The sequence below is a fragment of the Ctenopharyngodon idella genome, chromosome 17, assembly GCF_019924925.1.
Source record: "Ctenopharyngodon idella isolate HZGC_01 chromosome 17, HZGC01, whole genome shotgun sequence".
In the NCBI taxonomy this organism is placed as follows: Eukaryota; Metazoa; Chordata; class Actinopteri; order Cypriniformes; family Xenocyprididae; genus Ctenopharyngodon; species Ctenopharyngodon idella.
The window spans coordinates 1,409,761-1,427,667 of record NC_067236.1 but is presented as its reverse complement, the minus strand read 5'-3'; the positions used below and the strand labels follow the sequence as shown (position 1 = coordinate 1,427,667).

Here is a 17,907-nt window from a genome sequence, read left to right as displayed (position 1 = left end):
TATTATTATTCTTCTGTCTTCTTCTGCTCTGGAAGTCTATGGCAGCCCGCTTGCGGGAAAGTTGTGAAATTTGGCACACAGTTAGAGGACAGTCTGAAATGTGTCCATAGCAAATTTGGAGTCTCTAACTCAATCCCTCTAGCGCCACCAGCTGTCCAAATTTGCACTCATGTTTATGTTAATAACTTTTGAACCGTAAGGGTTAGAAACAAAATTCTTTTTTTCCTCTGATTCCTTGGGTGAAGACGAATCGTCTTCCCTATGACGTCATTTTCCGTCATGAAAATCTTTCCGCCATTTTGAATTTTCTGAAAAACCTACTTTTTCGAACTCCTCCTAGACCATTACTCTATTTTTCACGAAAATTGAACCAGATCATCTTCAGACCACGCCGACAAAAAGTTATGGAATTCAAGTTGATTTTTCAAACCGTTTTCGAAAAACACACGAACAATTTTTACGTAGCGCTTGCGAAAATAGACATAAGGCTGTATCTCCACAACGCTTTATCGTATTCAGACCAAACTTGGTACATGTTATCACAAGCATGACCTGAGGCAACATGCAGCGTTTCGGTGCAGTGCCACCTACTGATGGGGAGATATGAAAAATGGCTATTTTTGCGTATAACTTCTGATGGGTTTGTCCAAAAATCATAACTTTGGTCTCGTTGGATTCGGGGCATCATGCCGAGTCGAATGATATCCAATTTTCCCATATCAGCCATTTTGGCTGTCGGCCATTTTGAATTTTGTCCTAAAATGCTGTATTTTACGAACGCATTAGCGTATCGTTACGAAACTCGGTATGGGTCATCAGCACAATGTCCCAAAGGAGCCTGAGAAGTTTCAGACCAGCGCCACTTAGTGGAGAATTTTTTTTCCCATATGCTTATAACTTTTGATCTGGTCGACTTATTTTCACGGGAGTCATATCCTTAGACTTCTGAATCCTTGCAGAGTCCAACGATACCAAACTTGCTAGGTTTCAACTTACGGTTTGTGCGGCGTGGTGATTTAGCGCTTAAAAAAACGATTGCGAATATCTTTGAAACCGTTAGTCCAATCGAGACGAAACCAGCGTAGGAAACACGAAACCTAAGCTGGTTAACTAAATGTCTCAGTCCAAATGTCAAAATTTTAATAGGAAGTGGCAAAAAACTCATCCATGGGTCACTTTTTATGATCTCATACATGTAAATGTCTATAACTCCAAAACGAAATTAGATATTTTCACCAAATTTGACACACACATGTACGGGGTCACCCTGAGGACACACAAAAAAATTGGTGGGATTGTGCCCCTTGGTGGCGCTATAATTGAACAAAACATGAAATTTCCATTAACTACAATACTGTATTATGATATAAAATGCTATATTATACGAATGCATTGATGTACCATTACGAAACTCAGGATGTGCCATCGGCATCATGCTCTGAAGGTACACAATAGGTTTTGAGACAGCGCCTCCTTGTGGTCAAATTTTATATTGAAATATTTAAAAAAAATGCTAATAGCTTTATATAAATGTGGCCTATTGTAATGAGACTGGACCATGCCAGCAAAAACTTATGGATTTCATGTTGACAGACATAATCATTTTCCTATACTGCAGCAACGAATTAGAAGCATGATGCCAAAATGACTGTTGAGTCTGTATCTCTGCAATGCTTTGACATATTGACACCAAACTTTGCAAGTGTCATTGTCACCTCACTCTGACCATTAATTTGGTCACAGCGCCACCTATTGGTCGAAAGTGATGAACCAGTAAATCCTCATTTTTGATCATTTTTCAGCTCTTTTGCCTAAAATGATCTTAATAGGTTCTTAATTGCTCACTGTTGCAGTTGGTCTGATGCTCACAGCCATGTTGACTGGCTTATTGTGCCGTTTTTGTGCTTGGCCCCATAATTGCTGCTTGCAGCTATATTTATTCTTATTATTATTCATTAATTTCATTTCCCTTTTCAGCAAAAGCAAAATAATAATAACAATTATTATTATTAATTAATTAATTAATTAATTTTATTTCCCTTTTTCAGCAAAAGCAAAATAATAATAATAATTATTATTATTATTATTAATTATTATTATTCATTAATTTTGTTTCCCTTTTTCAGAAAAGCTAAATAATAATAATAATAATTAATTAATTATTATAAATTTAAAGAAATGTATTATTATTGTTTTATGTGAGAATGCATGAAATATGTAAATTGAGGAAACAAATATAATGAACATGTATGTTTATTATATTGTTTTCCTCTTCACATATTACTCAATTAAATTCATACCAAGAAGTATCATGATTTCAGTTAAAAAAATAGTTTTCTGAAGGGTTGTTTTACCAAGGTAAAGTGTCTAATAATGTCAGCATGTTTCTGTGCATTTTATAGTAAAAACCTATATCTAGGGGGATAAAATGTACAGTATAAAAACTATTATGTCTATGGAGAGTCCCCTTAAACCACATATACAACTGTGTGTGTATGTGTGTGTGTGTGTGTGTGTGTGTAAGATGAAGTGGCGTGTACTTTGAGGAAGTCAGTGGCACGCGTGGGGTGTGTCCAAAACACTCACGTCAGGGGTTCAGCTCACTCTCTCTTAGTTTGGATTCATATGAATTAAACAAACACTGGACGAGAGAGAGAGCGAGAGAAAGCTGGACTGAACATCAGCTCATTCTCAGGTCTGTAACGCATTTTCAGTTTCATATTTGAATTAAAGATTATGACAGTTTCAAACCTTGAAGTCACAGTGAACGTTAAGAAGGAAGTTCCATAGGTGCTGATGTGTTAGAAACTTCATTAAATGTTTCCTTTTCCAGAATGAGATTCTATTTTAATGTTGGTGTGGAACAAAAACTATTAGTCAGAAATATGACACTTTATCTGAGCAGGTGAAGTGCGTGTATATGGATGTTGTGGGTTTGTTGTCATTATGATTCGTGAATATTCAGCTGATGTTTTAAAAAATGGTCACAGTATTTTGCCATTTGATCAAACTAAATGTTTTGGTAGTTTGATAGAAAAGCAATGCTCAGGGACAGTTACTTAAAACTTCCTTTGTACCTCTGTTTCATGTGAAGCACTTATTTCCTTTGCAGACTTGTGAATGTTTAACACCTTCACAATTTCCAGCAGATAGTGTAACATATCTCAATACCACATGACAGGAAACCAGAGTTGTGGTAGATTATTTTGATGAGTTTAAGAGAAAAATGGTAGAGTTAGTGTTTAAAAATCAGAGTTTTTCAGGATTGGCACTTATATTCTAGTAGAAGAGTCGTAGCAAAGCTTAGCCATGCTACATTTCACTTCCTATTTTCTTTCTATGATATTCTGAAAGAGGCCGTTACTGCTGCTTGACATCTTGTCATTATTTTAACTTGTCATGTTGTCTGTCCCGTGACTCAGACATCATATGGTAACACAGGAGTAAACCCGTTCAAACATCAGAGACATGGAGCACTTCCAGGTAGGAAATGTTGCATTGGTCTCTCGTGTGCTGGCATGTTGAAATATAGTGCGTTCAGTCGAGAACGTCAAGTCCTTTTACTAATGCTGTCTGTAATAAGAGATTTATGAATGAAATGTTAAAGAATATTGTTTTAGAATATATAAATTGCATTAGTAAATGCTTAATGTTTCGAATAAAACTACATTTAAGCTGTTTTTAAGACAGTTAAGCTTACTGTCAGATAGTTCTAAGATTTATATAATTATAATAATTATAATTTTTAATGCTCAGCAGACTCTAATAATAATGATGGTAATAATAATGATTCTTCCCACATTATTCTTATTATTTATATAATTATAATAGTTGTTGTTGTTGTTGTTGTTATTATTATTATTATTATTATTTTCATCCATTTTCCAAACAGCTTGACCTAGGGTTAATGCTGAAGTATTTTTATTGTTGTTGTTAATTTTACTTAATAACTTTTATTTGTTAATGTTCTACGTAAAATTAATGTAAGCTGTTTCTAAGACAGCTGAGCTTACCATCAGATAGTTCTAAGATTTATATAATTCGAATAACTATAATTCTTTATTTCTAATTTTTAATTCTCAGCCGACATTAAAAATAATAATTCTTCATCTTATATTATTATTATTATTATTATTATTATTATCATCGTTTTTCTAAGCTGCTTGTCCTATGTAGGGTTACTGGACACCCACCGGCAGAAACATAAATCGGCACCTATGCTACAACTAAACCTCAAATAACTGGCAAATATAAAAGGACATAAAGTTAAAAATACAAGTATTCATCTCTAGAATTCCCAATTATTCATGTACTCATATTTTATTATTGAGTCACTCATTGATTTCCTTTGCCTGCGTCATATTCGTGCCTGAACTTGAACGTATTATTTCTCTCCACAGAGCTGATAATCATTTGAGCCTATTTAGAGATGTCGGGTGACACCAGTACGTTAGCATGGAAACCACCTCCTCCCAGTCCACCTCAGGCGTCCGGCAGTGCCATCGAGACGGGGAATAAATGCAGGGGGGTGGTGAAAATACTCAAAGTGTGCTTCATAAGCAACAGCGCCAATCTGGGCAAGAACTTCAAACTGGTCAAATGTGAAAGTTCCTGGAATATCAGGGTGAGAAGATGAACGTGCATTTTTACACATTAATGATGAATGCAATATGAAGCAAAACTTTCTGTTGTCATAATGAGGGATCACATTGAGCATTAAGATTTCTTTCATTATTATGACATTCTTTTGACATGACAATGATAATGCATAGGCCCAGATTTACTAAACAGGGCAAATTAGCATGATTCCAAATTAGCGCAATTCCAAAAAAAGCGCAGATGGGAGTGGAAAGTTCTGCACGTGATCTACAGACGCAACAAGTGTCCTGACATATCATCCTACCCATGAGATTGCCCTACCAGTGTTTACTGCGCATGTGCACATCAATATTGTCTTTTTTTTTTTTTACTTTAAAAATATTTGCATTGTTTTAAGGTTAGGTTTAGGGTAGGGGTAGGTATGGCTGTTAAAGGTTTAGGTTACCCAAAAATGAAATTTCTGTCATTAATTACTCACCTTCATGTCGTTCCAAACCTGCAAGACCTTCGTTTATCTTCGGAACACAAATTAAGATATTTTTGATGAAATCCAAGAGCATTCTGACCCCTTCATAGACTGCAATTTAATTACCACTTTCAAGGCACAGAAAGGTACGAAAGGGAAACTCTTACAAATGCACATGCAATAAGGTCAGCCGCAAAAATAACTGTCCACGGCGTTTCGGTGCCAATTTTTCACTGCGTGTCTTTAGTAAATCCTGACAGTAGTTTTCAAAGCCAAAAGATGGTTTGTGCTGGTGCAAACTTTTAGTAAGTCTTCCCCCTAATTTCTTCTTTCTTTTTAGGGTGAAATAAATCCACAAATATTGATTTATTAATGATGAATCTTTTATTTGAATTAGATCTGACGTATAATTTCATTCTGCAGAGAATCATTAAGTCAATCCTGGACAGCGGACGACTTGGTCCCAACATCATGTTCTCAGAATGCTACGGTCTGCTGCTCAAACACCTCAAATCAGACGAGGTTCACTGGCTGCACCCAAACCTCACCATAGCAGAAGTGGAGCAGAAATATGAACAGCAGCACGTCGAGGCGGAGTGGAGGTGTGTGTGTGTGTGTGTGTGTCCCCTATAAGGCAAAAAAAGATTTATGTTTTTCTATTTAAAAAAAAAAAAAAAGACCAAAAAATATTTTAAAATAGTTTTAAAATAAATATAGATAAATATATTTTCATTAAATTTCCTTGTTTCAATTTTAATATACTTTAAATCTAAATATACGTATTATACACTACCGTTAAAAAATTTGGATTCATTAAGATGTTTTAATGTTTTTGAAAGAATTTTCTTATGCTCGCCAAGGCTGCATTTATTTTATCAAAAATACAGTAGAAACATTAGTATTATGAAATATTATTACAATTTAATATAACTGTTTTATACTTGAATATATTTAAGATCTTAAGAAGCTGAATTTTCAGCATCATTTTGTGTTTACCCAAAATTAATTCTAAGATTGGAAATGTATTTTCTTGCCACTTCAAGTACATTTTGTAATATATTTTGGCCTTTGAAAGTTTAAACGTAATATATTTTCAACCTAAAAATGATATTTGCCTAAGTTGCCTGTTTACAACATATATTTAGCATATATTTTAAATGTTTTGATCAGAGGAAATATAAATGTTTTTCCATAATGTGGGTGTTTACATGTTTTTATAACAACTGTGAGGACAAGATATCTCTAATTAAAATATAATAAATAGTAAAATAGTAATATAGTAAAATATTCCCAAATATTCCCTTAATATATATATATATATATATATATGTGTGTGTGTGTGTGTGTGTGTGTGTGCCAAGATACAGTATATATACTTAGTGCATTTGAACTCTGTACTAAACCCTCAGTATAGTCTTACAGTTCTAGAAATCAGTTCTGTATGTTATTACTAACCCTGTTTTTGTTCTTCTATCATGATCAGATATGATTTGAGGATCCGTTACATTCCTCCTGATTTCCTAGAGAAGTTAAAAGAAGACAAAACTACAATGCTCTACTTCTACCAGCAGGTCGGTACCTGTCACATGGGGAGTGTTTTTTCAGAATTACCACCCCATATCCTGAAATAGCACTCTGAATAGTGAAGGAAACATTATGGATCTCTGATGTAGCGCTGAAGTGCTGCCAGTTTGTGTGATGGTGGTTTGCACATCTACAAAGGTGAATGAAGGTGTGTGTGTGTTTGATGTCGTTCCGCAGGTTCGCAGTGATTACATGCAGCACAGCGCTAGGAAAGTTAGTGATGGGATGGCGCTGCAGTTGGGCTGTCTGGAGATTAGGTAGGTTGAACGTGTTAAAGAGGATCTATCATGCTTTTTTTTGATTTTCAACTTTCTCCAAAGCAAATTATTCTTTTTTTATTAGTAAGTACTGTTTCTGAAGTCACTGAAAAGCCTTGATTGTAGTCTAAATAATTCCTAAGGCATACACAAAATAAAAGGGCAAGACCTAGTTGAGTTAGTTAGTAGTGTGTGAAACTTGCAGTTATGGTAAGGGGTGTAACATTTCTCAAACACGCTCAGAGCGGTTGACCAATCACGATACACTGGTCCATCCGACAAATCAAAGCTCATTGTGCTTTTCAGAAGGAGGGGCTTCAAAGAGAGCGAAACTAAACAGAGCATTACTGACAGACTGGGAAGAGAGGTGCTGCAACAATATAAAACATGTAAAAAAGAATGTGTGTTTTTAACATTCAAGCATGAAAACCTATTCTAGTAGACCCCAAAAACAAAAGACTTTATAAAAGGGCACAATATGGCCCTTTTAACAATCTCGGTAGGAATCAACTGAAAAAAAATAAATAATCAGAAATAATTATAAACACTAAAAAAAATCTTTACAATAAGCACCAAGTACTTCACATGAAAACAAGTAAAAAAAAACAAAAAAAAACATAATTAATATAACATAACATGAAACCCACATGACAACGATGTACTTAAAATGGAAAAGTTTTTTCTTTGTACAGATGTCAATATTATCCCCGTTGACACAGATCTGCGAAAATGACTAAAACTCTGTATTATGCATGCCAGAAAAGTAGTTGGCGATGTCACTTTGTAAAGAAAGATTACGCGCCTGCGCATACGCATTCTTTTACAGAGCACTCGCGCCAAACGCGCATACCTTATTTTTACAGTTTACTGTGCTTTTATATTCTTCTCGTTATTTCCCTAAAGTGGCAAACACGTAATATGTATGCGTGTGACGTCATCGTTTTCACAGATTCACGTTTTTGCAGTTTACACAGAGATGACAACAGTATCGTTTTCAAAAACTTGCACTTTGAAACCAGTTTTCAAAAGTTGCCTTTTTTTAGGCCATCAAAACGCCGTTGTCATGTAAATGAACGGCCAAAACGCATACAAAGTTTTCAGTTTTAGTTGAAAACGTTGTCGTGTAAACAGCCCCCAAGTTATTAAGCATTCCTGTAGCTCAAGCAGTTCCCAGGGAATGCAAGAACTGATAGAAATGTATATACCTTTGGATAAAAGTGTCTGCCAAATGCATAAATGTAATAATAAATAGACAACATAATAAATGATTCAGAAAAGTCATTACTTCCATTTTTCTTATTTTAACAGGAGGTTTTATAAAGACATGAATGCCAGCGGCCTGGAGAAAAAATCAAACTTGGATCTGCTGGAGTAAGTAGTTTGTCTTGTACTGTTTCATAGTTTTACACAAGAATATACATTGATGGCATTTCTGCTCCTGTCAGGAAAGATGTCGGTCTGCAATTGTTCTTTCCTCAAGAATTAATCAGCAGTATGAAGGTAAAAACATTTTCTTGACCTCTTTGAGAATAAGGCAGCAAAGCGATCCAATACACACTAACAGCATTTGTGATTTTTGATGACGTTCATATGTCTGTTGGGAAACAGTCAAAGCAGCTGAGAAAACTGATTCAGCAGACGTTCCAGCAGTTTGCGTTGCTGAAGGAGGAGCAGTGCATCATGAAGTTCTTTGAGACATTATCTGTCTTTTCTAATTTTGATGAAGAGGTTTTTCCTTGTGAGCTGGTGGTAAGTTGTTTTTTGTTGTCGTTGTTTTAATTACAGACATGTTAATAATGGTTGATGTGTGTGATTTACTCTCTGAAATAACATGAGAACTAGTGAATGTCATTGCATTAGATAACAATCTCGAAGCAAATGTTATTTGCCATTAAAAACAAATTTTACTTTTGCAGTGGCTATGAAATCAGATCAATACTTTTTGACTTTATTTTCAGCAACATATATCATTTGAAACTTAACATCTTTTGCCAAATGTTTTACTTGAAAAATGTGCTTGTGTTATCTTTCTGTAGCATAGATAACATGTTGTTTTGACATTTTGTTATCTAATGCATGCATGACATTGATTCGAGTACAGTTTAAGTGACCACTGTAGATCAAGGAGTAATTGTGATGCCATAAATGCTGCGAATGTCTGATTATTCTCTAGCAAGGATGGAGCATCTCTGTGGATCTGGTCATCGGCCCCAAAGGTATTCGGCAACGCACAGACAAAAGCTCTGTGGTAAGAACAACACGTCAATCCCACCACTCAGCCTTTACTCTGAAACGCAGCACTCACTCACAAAAGCAATAATAACCACTTCTATTTGTCAGCTGACCACAATGTAAAAAATGTAGCCTCTTTCCTATAATCATTTGGTGTGAAATAGAGTGCTCCAAACACATTGTAGGATGTTTATATATCATTATCTGTTTTATTAATATTTTGAATTAGTTTTTATCAGTTTTTATTGTAATTTTAGTTAAATTCACTTTTTATGTGTGTCTATATCATATGTTTCCTTGGCTGACGTTTTAGATGAAATTAAATAAGTTGAAGTATTTTTTTTTTTTTTTTTTTTATGGTTTTAATGTATATTAACATGGCTTTCTTTGATGTTTCCTCATTAGCCGGTCTGTCTAGCCACATTTGCACAGATTCAAAGTATTAAATACACCCTTCAGAATGACGGAAAGACACTTATACATATATGTATAGAAGGAGCTAAACAGGTAAATGCATCTACATGTGCCTGAATGTTTTTGCTGAAATGAATGCTTGATTTCTGAATCAGTTTACCTTCCTTGATTTTCTTATGAATATTTAAATAATGTATATTAAAAGATTTGGCCTTTCTGTTTTGTCTTTTTCAGCCTTTGTCCATCAGCACAGCCTCTCTGGCCATCGCAGAGAACATGGTAGATTTAATTGATGGCTACTGTCGTTTAGAGCACAGAAACGAGACGACATTAATAGTGCGGGCCAATAAAGGTGCATAGGTTTTATTCTTTCATGTTACCAGGTCATGGAACCGACATCATCATCTATCTTAAATAAACATCCACTAATGAAACCAATTTAAATAGTTCCACTGCTTAAATAGTTTTTGACTCACCTCACCAGTGCTTTACCATCACTAGTATAGTATGCGTTTCCCATAGTGTGTCATATGAATAACAAACTACCATTTGTGTTTACCAGACAGAGATGCTAGAATCTCTCTACCTCCTTTACCCTGCAGGTGAGCAGTGATGTTTTCCTTTTACTGTATTCTGTACTTATATATATATATATATATATATATATATATTATTCCTTTGATATATTACTTTTTGATTAACTTACGTTTTTTGTGCTTTTTTTTGTGTGTGTGTTTGTGTGTGTGTGTGTGTGTATATGTGTATATATATATATATATATATATATATATATATACAGTATTTATATATTTATGTATGCATGTACAGTTGTGCTCAGAATTATTGGCACCCTTGGTAAATATGAACAAAGAAGCTTGTAAAAATAAATCTGCATTGTCAATCCTTTTGATCTTTTATTTAAAAAAATCACAAAAATCTAACCTTTCATTGAAGTAAAAGAATTGAAAATGTAGGGAAAATCTCTTTATGAAATAAATGTTTTTCTCCAAAACATGTTGGCCACAATTATTGGCACTCTTTAATTCAATACTTTTTGCAACCTCCTTTTGCTGAGATAACAGCTTGGAGTTTTCTCCTATAATGCCTGATGAGTTTGGAGAACACCTGACGAGATCAGAGACCATTCCTTCATGCAGAATCCCTCCAGATCCTACAGATTTCCAGCACCATGTTGGTACTTCTTCTCTTCAGTTCAGTCCACTCATTTTCTTTAGGATTCAGGTCAGGGGACTGGGATGGCAATGGCAGAAGCTTCATTTTGTGCTCAGTGACACATTTTTGTGTTGGTTTTGATGTTTGTTTTGGATCATTGTCCTGATGGACGATCCAACCACGGCCCATCATAGGATGTTTAGCAGAAGCAGTCAAGTTTTGATTCTTATCTGTTGGTATTTGATAGAATCCATGATATCATGTATCTGAACAAGATGTCCAGGATCTCCAGCGGAAAAATAGGCCCACAACATTAAAGATCCAGCAGTATATTTAACCGTGGGCATGGGGTACTTTTTATCCATGTGAGCACCAAACCCATCTGGTGGGTTTGCTGCCAAAAAGCTCTTTTTTTTTTTGGTTTCATTTGACCATAGAAGCCGGTCCCGTTTGAAGGTCCAGTCTTGTCTGACAACTGAATATGCTGGAGATTGTTTCTGGATGAGAGCAGAGGATTTTTCTTGAAATCCTCCCAAACAGCTTGTAAATTAGCATTAATGCTAATGCTAATTTTATGAATTAAAGATCAAAAGGATAAACAATGCAGATTTATTTTTACAGTCATCTTTGATCATATTTACCAAGGGTGCCAATAATTCTGAGCACAACTTTGTGTGCCTGTATATCTTATTTTCATTTATTTATTAATATTAGATTTATATTTATTTAAATCACTGATTCTGTCTTTTTTTTATTTATTGCAAAGCAGTAAGGAAAACACCGTATCTGACATGCAAAGTAGAAGTATGTAAAGCAAAATATATATACTGCCTATATATACAAATTTTATAAATGACTGTTAGGTACATACTGTTTTTTGTTTCATTAAATGTCCACCCCCCCACAGGTTCAGATATTTATTCAGAGATACCAGAAAATAAACCAGTTGCACGTAAGAACCACAATACATTTTAAGGGATTGATTGTTTTTTATTATTTTTTTATTTGCCATCTTTAACTCAATCCCCTTATAATCCAGCATGTAAATTCAGCCTCTCACGGAACGACGTTGTGCTCGGCCGGATTCTAGGTGAAGGTTTCTTTGGTGAGGTTCATGATGGGATCTATAAGAGCAAGGTTAGTGCCTCAGTCTCACACCTACAGGCCAAAATATAGTCTCTAACGGATCAAGTAGAAATCACTAGAAACCTATTCAAGTTCAGCTTTCTGGAGAGTAACCTCATGAATCATTTGTCTTTATCTAGACAGGGGAGCGAGTGAATGTTGCTGTAAAGACATGCAAGGACTGCACAGCTGATGTGAAGGAGAAGTTCATGAGTGAAGCTTGTAAGTTGTCATAAAATGATAATTCCAGTTCTTTATAATGATTGGTTGAGCTGCGTTTAAAGCTGTTGTAAACATGACCGCACATGACCGCATTACATCAGTATTACTGCACCACTGCGTCTGTGTGTTACTTGGCAGCCATTCCGCTTCTGAAGAACTACATTGCTTGGTGGAAGAGTAATATTTTTTTTTATCAGTAACATTACTTTTCTGTGTGTTTATTTTATGAAACCTTGCCAAGTATGTGGAATAACTGTTTTTTAAAAGCAATAAGCCCTTTGAAGCCGTGATTTATGGTGAATTTAGCTAATTCTTCCACCTGTAGAATTAAATAGATGCCTAAATAGAACAATACAACCCTTAAATCATTGTTTTCATGCAGTGATCATGAAGAAACTGGACCATCCACACATTGTGAGACTCATTGGAATTATTGAAGAGGATCCCGTGTGGATTGTCATGGAGCTTTACCAGTATGGAGAGGTGAGATTCATTCATTTCAAGCTTGACAGTGGCTTGCTCATATACAGGAAAAATCTGTAGCAATGAAAATCATCAAGTCATCTTTATTCAGTTTCACAGCAATAAACAGGAAAATAACAGAATTAAAATGATGCAAACTTATTCAAATATGAGACAAATTCAAATTCTGCAGTCTTAGAAGAATGTTCTATATGTGAGGGATAATGTAAATCCAGCCAGTTGTTATCTCAGAATAAACCCAGACAGGGTGATCAGGCTGAAGTTTACTCTGAGATAACAACCTGCTGGATGTACATTATCCCACTTATTACACAGCTACTTGCCACATAAGTAAATAATTAGACGCGAAATATTGATTGAATATTTTATTAGCTCTTTAAACGCAAAGACAGACATTTAAGAGGTACGGTACAGTCCACACCACTTATTAAACGGCATTTCGCCACATAAATAATTATGGGGATAAGAGATATTGATCTGAGATTAAAATTGTACCTGTTTGTAATCTTATAATCCAACAGTGTACAAAACAATAGTCGCAAAATGGCAGCAGCTGTGTTTGTATAAAACGAGAGAGCGAGTCCACGATATTGGATGACATAATTAAATAACTGTACACAAAATATTTATTTGACTGAGTTTTAATATTTTATAAGCTCAACAAAAGCAAAAATTAGATGAGGAAAAAATTGTGTATAGCGCTGCTGACTTCAGTAACGCGGATGAGCCTGTGTTATCTGTTTTCATCGGTTGTTATTGGGGAATAACATATCGCTGGGTGGCGCATTGACTAATCAGAATCAAGTATTCCACAGAGCCGTGTGAATAAAAGACCTTGAAATGTTCTGTCAGCTGCTCCATGGGATCATTTTATGGATTTAGTATAAATTTATTTTTAAATGTAATTAAATTTTTTATGTTAAGCAGCTCGTAAACATACTTTATCACTAAATAACCCATTAAACATGTAAGTATTATGCAATCATTTAAGACATTTCTCCTTATCCACCTTATTTCTACGCTTCATGACACTTTGCGCAACACTTTTATGGCTGTAACTTCTGTTAAGCTGTAAACAATCAGTGAAAGGCTTGCTCTATAAATGCAATAATGCGTTTTTTTATTTATTTATTTTTTTAAAACTGGGTACATTGAGATGACCGTAACACTTTACAATAAGGTTCATTAGTTAAACATTAATGTATTAACTAACATTAACTAACCATGAGCAATACATTTGTTACTGTATTTAATAATCTTAAAATACAGATGTTCATTGTTAGTTCATGTTAGTTCACAGTGCATTAACTAATGTTAACAAGATTTTAATAATGTATTAGTAATTGTTGAAATTAACATTAACAAAGATTAATAAATGCTGTACAAGTGCAGTTCATTATTAGTTCATGTTAACTAATGTTACCTAATGAACCTTATTGTAAAGTGTTACTGAGATGGGTAACACTTTACAATAAGGTTCATTAGATAAACATTAGTTAATGTATTAACTAACATGAACTAACCATGAGCAATACATTTGTTACTGTATTTATTAATCTTCGTTAATGTTAGTTAATGACAATACAGTTGTTCATTGTCTGTTAGTTCACAGTACATTAACTAATGTTAACAAGGTTTTAATAATGTATTAATAAATGTTGAAATTAGCATTAACAAAGATTAATAAATGCTGTAGAAGTGCAGTTTATTATTAGTTCATGTTAACTAATGAACCTTATTATAAAGTGTTACCGCTTTATTTGTAGGGCAACCTTATGATTTGAAATTATTTGTTTCAGTCTTTTTGAATGGAAGTCGCCTAAACCGGAAGTGCCACCCATAATTCAAAATGCAGTAGGCTTCTCAGGAATAAGGTGGATATAATACCTTACATAGAACCTTTTAGGCATAAAAGGTTTTTTAGGCGTTCTTTAAAATTAAGTTAAGATCTCAATGTTTCACACGGACAAAAGAGCGTACAGCCCGAACGAACTCAAGCCGCATGCTCACAAGATGTCAAAATGATAGGAGTGTTGCCAAACCAAGAATAAACCAGACTGAAGTGACAAAACCCTGACAGCAATAGTATTAAATCAAACACAATTACTCATTAAGGGTGATATTTGTTTACAGTCACTCTTGCCAATGTCACATTAAGGGGTAAATCTGGCCCAGCTCATATCGGTACATTTTGCAATATTGTTCATCAGACTTTACCCTCATCCTGTTTTTTCTGTGTTTACTTCAGCTTGGAAATTACCTGACAGAGAACCAGCAGAAACTAACCAATGTCACCCTGATCCTGTACAGCCTGCAGATCAGTAAAGCCCTGGCTTACTTAGAGGGCGTTAACATGGTACACAGGTACGCTGGTACACCTTCTGACCCATGTGTCCTAAATTAAACATCTCTTTGCTTAAATACATTATGCTATTATTGTGAATAATTATTACCTAGTTTGTTTAAAAAAATTTGGCCATTTGCTCTTGGTTGGTTATCATTTTAAAAACACGTTTATGAAGAACAGAAAGGCTTTTCTAACTTAAAGGGTTGGTTCGGCCAAAAAATGAAAATTCTGTCATTAAGTACTCACCCTCATGTTGTTCCAAACCCGCAAGACCTTTGTTGAATGAATAACATGAGGGTGAGTACTTAATGACAGAATTTTCATTTTTTGGGTGAACGAACCCTTTAAGTTTTAACTGTATCTCTTTATGTACAATCAGGTTTGTTTGACATGCTACAAACATCTGTTGCTCTTGACTTTTCACTTTAATAACACGTAGAAGAGTGTCAGACACTCTTTTGGGTAAAAGTTTAGTTCAAGTCAGTTTCAATGGCAAAAACATCAAGGCTATAGGTTGAACGCCTTGCCTTCTGTAAACTACAGTGAACTTTATATAGACACCCACACGACTACTCACTGTACATCTACCTGGGTGTTTTTTCAACTATGAGTAGTTTTGTTCCAGTGGAGAAATTCTATTCTAAATTATAATCTAAATTATACACCTTTTCATAACAACTCTTACACGTTTTATTTGTTCACTGACAAAAATTCTCTCTCTTTTTTTTTTTTATAGTGTCATGACTCATGAACATTTCCACCACATCTCAAATTATATAATGTTTAATAGAATTTTAAATATTTTTGGAATAATATTTTTTCAGTTGACATCTTTGTCTTGCCAGTTTTGTAGCTAAAATTTTAGGTGTACTTAATACACATAAATAACATTTTTACACATTGGGAATGACACAAAATAAATTGTTTTGTTCATGAGTGATATTTAATTTTTGAAAGAAGTCTCTTATGCTTACCAAGGCTGCATTTATTTGACCACAAATCCAGTAAAAACCGCAATACTCTGAAATAACATTACAATTTAAAATAACTGTTTTCAATTGTAAAATATTTTAAAATGTAATTTACTCCTGTGATCAAAGTTGAATTTTCAGCATCATTACTCCAGCCTTCAGTGTCACATGATCCTTCAGAAATCATTCTAATGTGCTGATTTGCTGCTCAAGAAACATTTATTATTGTTATATTATCAATGTGCTATTTAATATTTTTGTGGAAACCGTGATTTTTTTTTTTTTTTTTTAGGATTCTTTAATTAGAAAGTTCCAAAGAACAACATTTATTTAAAACAGAAATCTTATTAACATTTTAAATGTCTTTACAGCCACTTCTGATCAATTTAGTGCTTTCATTTAGCACAATTTATTTAATATATATACTTGCCTTTTCACACATGCATTTAAAATTAAACAGTGTTTGTAGGTGTTTTCACATCTCCTTTTGATAATCATCTATATCTCATACATGTGGCCTATTTTAGTGGTGCATACTGCATAGATAATCAAGTTACTCAGTTCACTGTTTTCCCATCAGAGACATTGCTGTGAGAAACGTGCTGGTGGCCAAACCAGACTGTGTGAAGCTGGGAGACTTTGGCTTGTCCAGATACATAGAAGATGAAGAGTATTACAAAGGCAAGTTCTGACTAGATGTCAAAGATCTGTGTGTTTTAATCTTACTCGCATAAATATAAGCAGTTTCATTTCACTCTCATTTCTTATGCCGAATGCTTTCAAATGACACTTTGTTCTCTTTCCAAAGCCTCCGTGACTCGATTGCCTATCAAATGGATGGCGCCAGAGTCAATAAACTTCAGACGGTTTACCTCGGCCAGTGATGTCTGGATGTTTGGTTAGTGACTTTAAAGCGTGACGTAGCCTTAGTGAGATTAATGCATATAAAGATGCAGGACGTGTTGTGTCACGTTTGCAAAGCGCAATGCAGACTTTTCAAAGCTGAATCACTGTTTTGATCATATTAGGCAATAAATCAATGTTGTAATCAGGATTTTTCAAGCCATCATCATGGCGTAAATTCCTATTTCCTGTTGTCATTCTTGTTGATTTAATGCTGATTCTTGTGAAGAACCAAAATTTTCACAATGTCTCAAAGTTTACCAATGAACATCTAAAGCAGTTCATTTGTAGTTCCTGATTCTTAGTGGCTACTGTGCTTCTCCTTTCAGCTGTGTGCATGTGGGAGATCATGAGTGGAGGTCAACAGCCTTTCTTCTGGCTGGAGAACAAGGATGTGATAAACCAGCTGGAGCAAGGCGTCCGTCTACCCAAACCTGAGCGGTGCCCGCCAACCCTGTACTCCCTCATGACCCGCTGCTGGGCCTACATCCCCAACGAGAGACCCAGCTTCGCCAAGCTAGTGTGCCAGCTGAGGTACGGCACTGCTATTCATCAGCCGCCAGATAAAAATAATACAAACTGACACTTAAGTGGACATTGAGGGTAAAAATGATTATATAAAATTATATATTAATGTTAAAATTATTATAAATAAATATTAAAAACATAAATAATACTAATTCAAAATAATTACATAAAAAGTAATGAAAATTATATAAAAAAAAAGAAGATAAAAAATAATGAAAATAAAAATTTAAATAAGAGACCTTGTGTGCAAGCTGAGGTACATCACCGCTGGCCGGCCTGCCCTAGTCGTCCATGACCTATAGGGTTGTCAGTTTGAACCCTAAAAGGAGTCATATGTACACATTTCAGAGCTCAAAATGTATTTTATTGTTACTTACATTTTAATTTTATTATTTTTAATATTATGTATTTAATATATATATATATATATATATATATATATATATATATATATATATATATATATATATATACATATATATAATATTAAACATAATAAAATTAAAATGTAAGTAACAATAAAATACAAATAAAACAAATTATAAAATGTATATGTATATGTGTGTGTGTGTATATATATATATATATAATTTAATATATTTT

At 34.3% G+C, this 17,907-nt stretch overlaps 1 protein-coding gene across 7 annotated transcripts in view; it reads left to right on the top strand.

Moving 5' to 3' along the window:
* The first annotated feature begins 2,538 nt into the window (after positions 1–2,538).
* Positions 2,539–17,907, top strand: part of ptk2ba (protein tyrosine kinase 2 beta, a) — a 38,572-nt gene continuing 23,203 nt past the window's right edge. For 6 of the 7 annotated variants that reach the window (XR_007926046.1, XR_007926047.1, XM_051869234.1 and 3 more), the window contains exons 1-22: positions 2,543–2,695; positions 3,423–3,483; positions 4,401–4,624; positions 5,489–5,667; positions 6,549–6,636; positions 6,827–6,906; positions 8,215–8,277; positions 8,352–8,406; positions 8,515–8,655; positions 9,080–9,154; positions 9,544–9,645; positions 9,787–9,904; positions 10,115–10,154; positions 11,495–11,529; positions 11,633–11,677; positions 11,765–11,862; positions 11,991–12,072; positions 12,455–12,555; positions 14,804–14,919; positions 16,454–16,554; positions 16,682–16,771; positions 17,106–17,310. Coding sequence is in view for 5 of the 7 variants with exons in the window: in XM_051869234.1 (XP_051725194.1) it covers positions 4,430–4,624; positions 5,489–5,667; positions 6,549–6,636; positions 6,827–6,906; positions 8,215–8,277; positions 8,352–8,406; positions 8,515–8,655; positions 9,080–9,154; positions 9,544–9,645; positions 9,787–9,904; positions 10,115–10,154; positions 11,495–11,529; positions 11,633–11,677; positions 11,765–11,862; positions 11,991–12,072; positions 12,455–12,555; positions 14,804–14,919; positions 16,454–16,554; positions 16,682–16,771; positions 17,106–17,310 (2,009 nt within the window). In the remaining 2 variants the exon portion in view is untranslated. Of the gene's footprint in view, positions 2,696–3,422; positions 3,484–4,400; positions 4,625–5,488; positions 5,668–6,548; positions 6,637–6,826; positions 6,907–8,214; positions 8,278–8,351; positions 8,407–8,514; positions 8,656–9,079; positions 9,155–9,543; positions 9,646–9,786; positions 9,905–10,114; positions 10,155–11,494; positions 11,530–11,632; positions 11,678–11,764; positions 11,863–11,990; positions 12,073–12,454; positions 12,556–14,803; positions 14,920–16,453; positions 16,555–16,681; positions 16,772–17,105; positions 17,311–17,907 lie in introns of all 7 variants that reach the window. The other variant, XM_051869231.1, reaches the window with a different exon arrangement.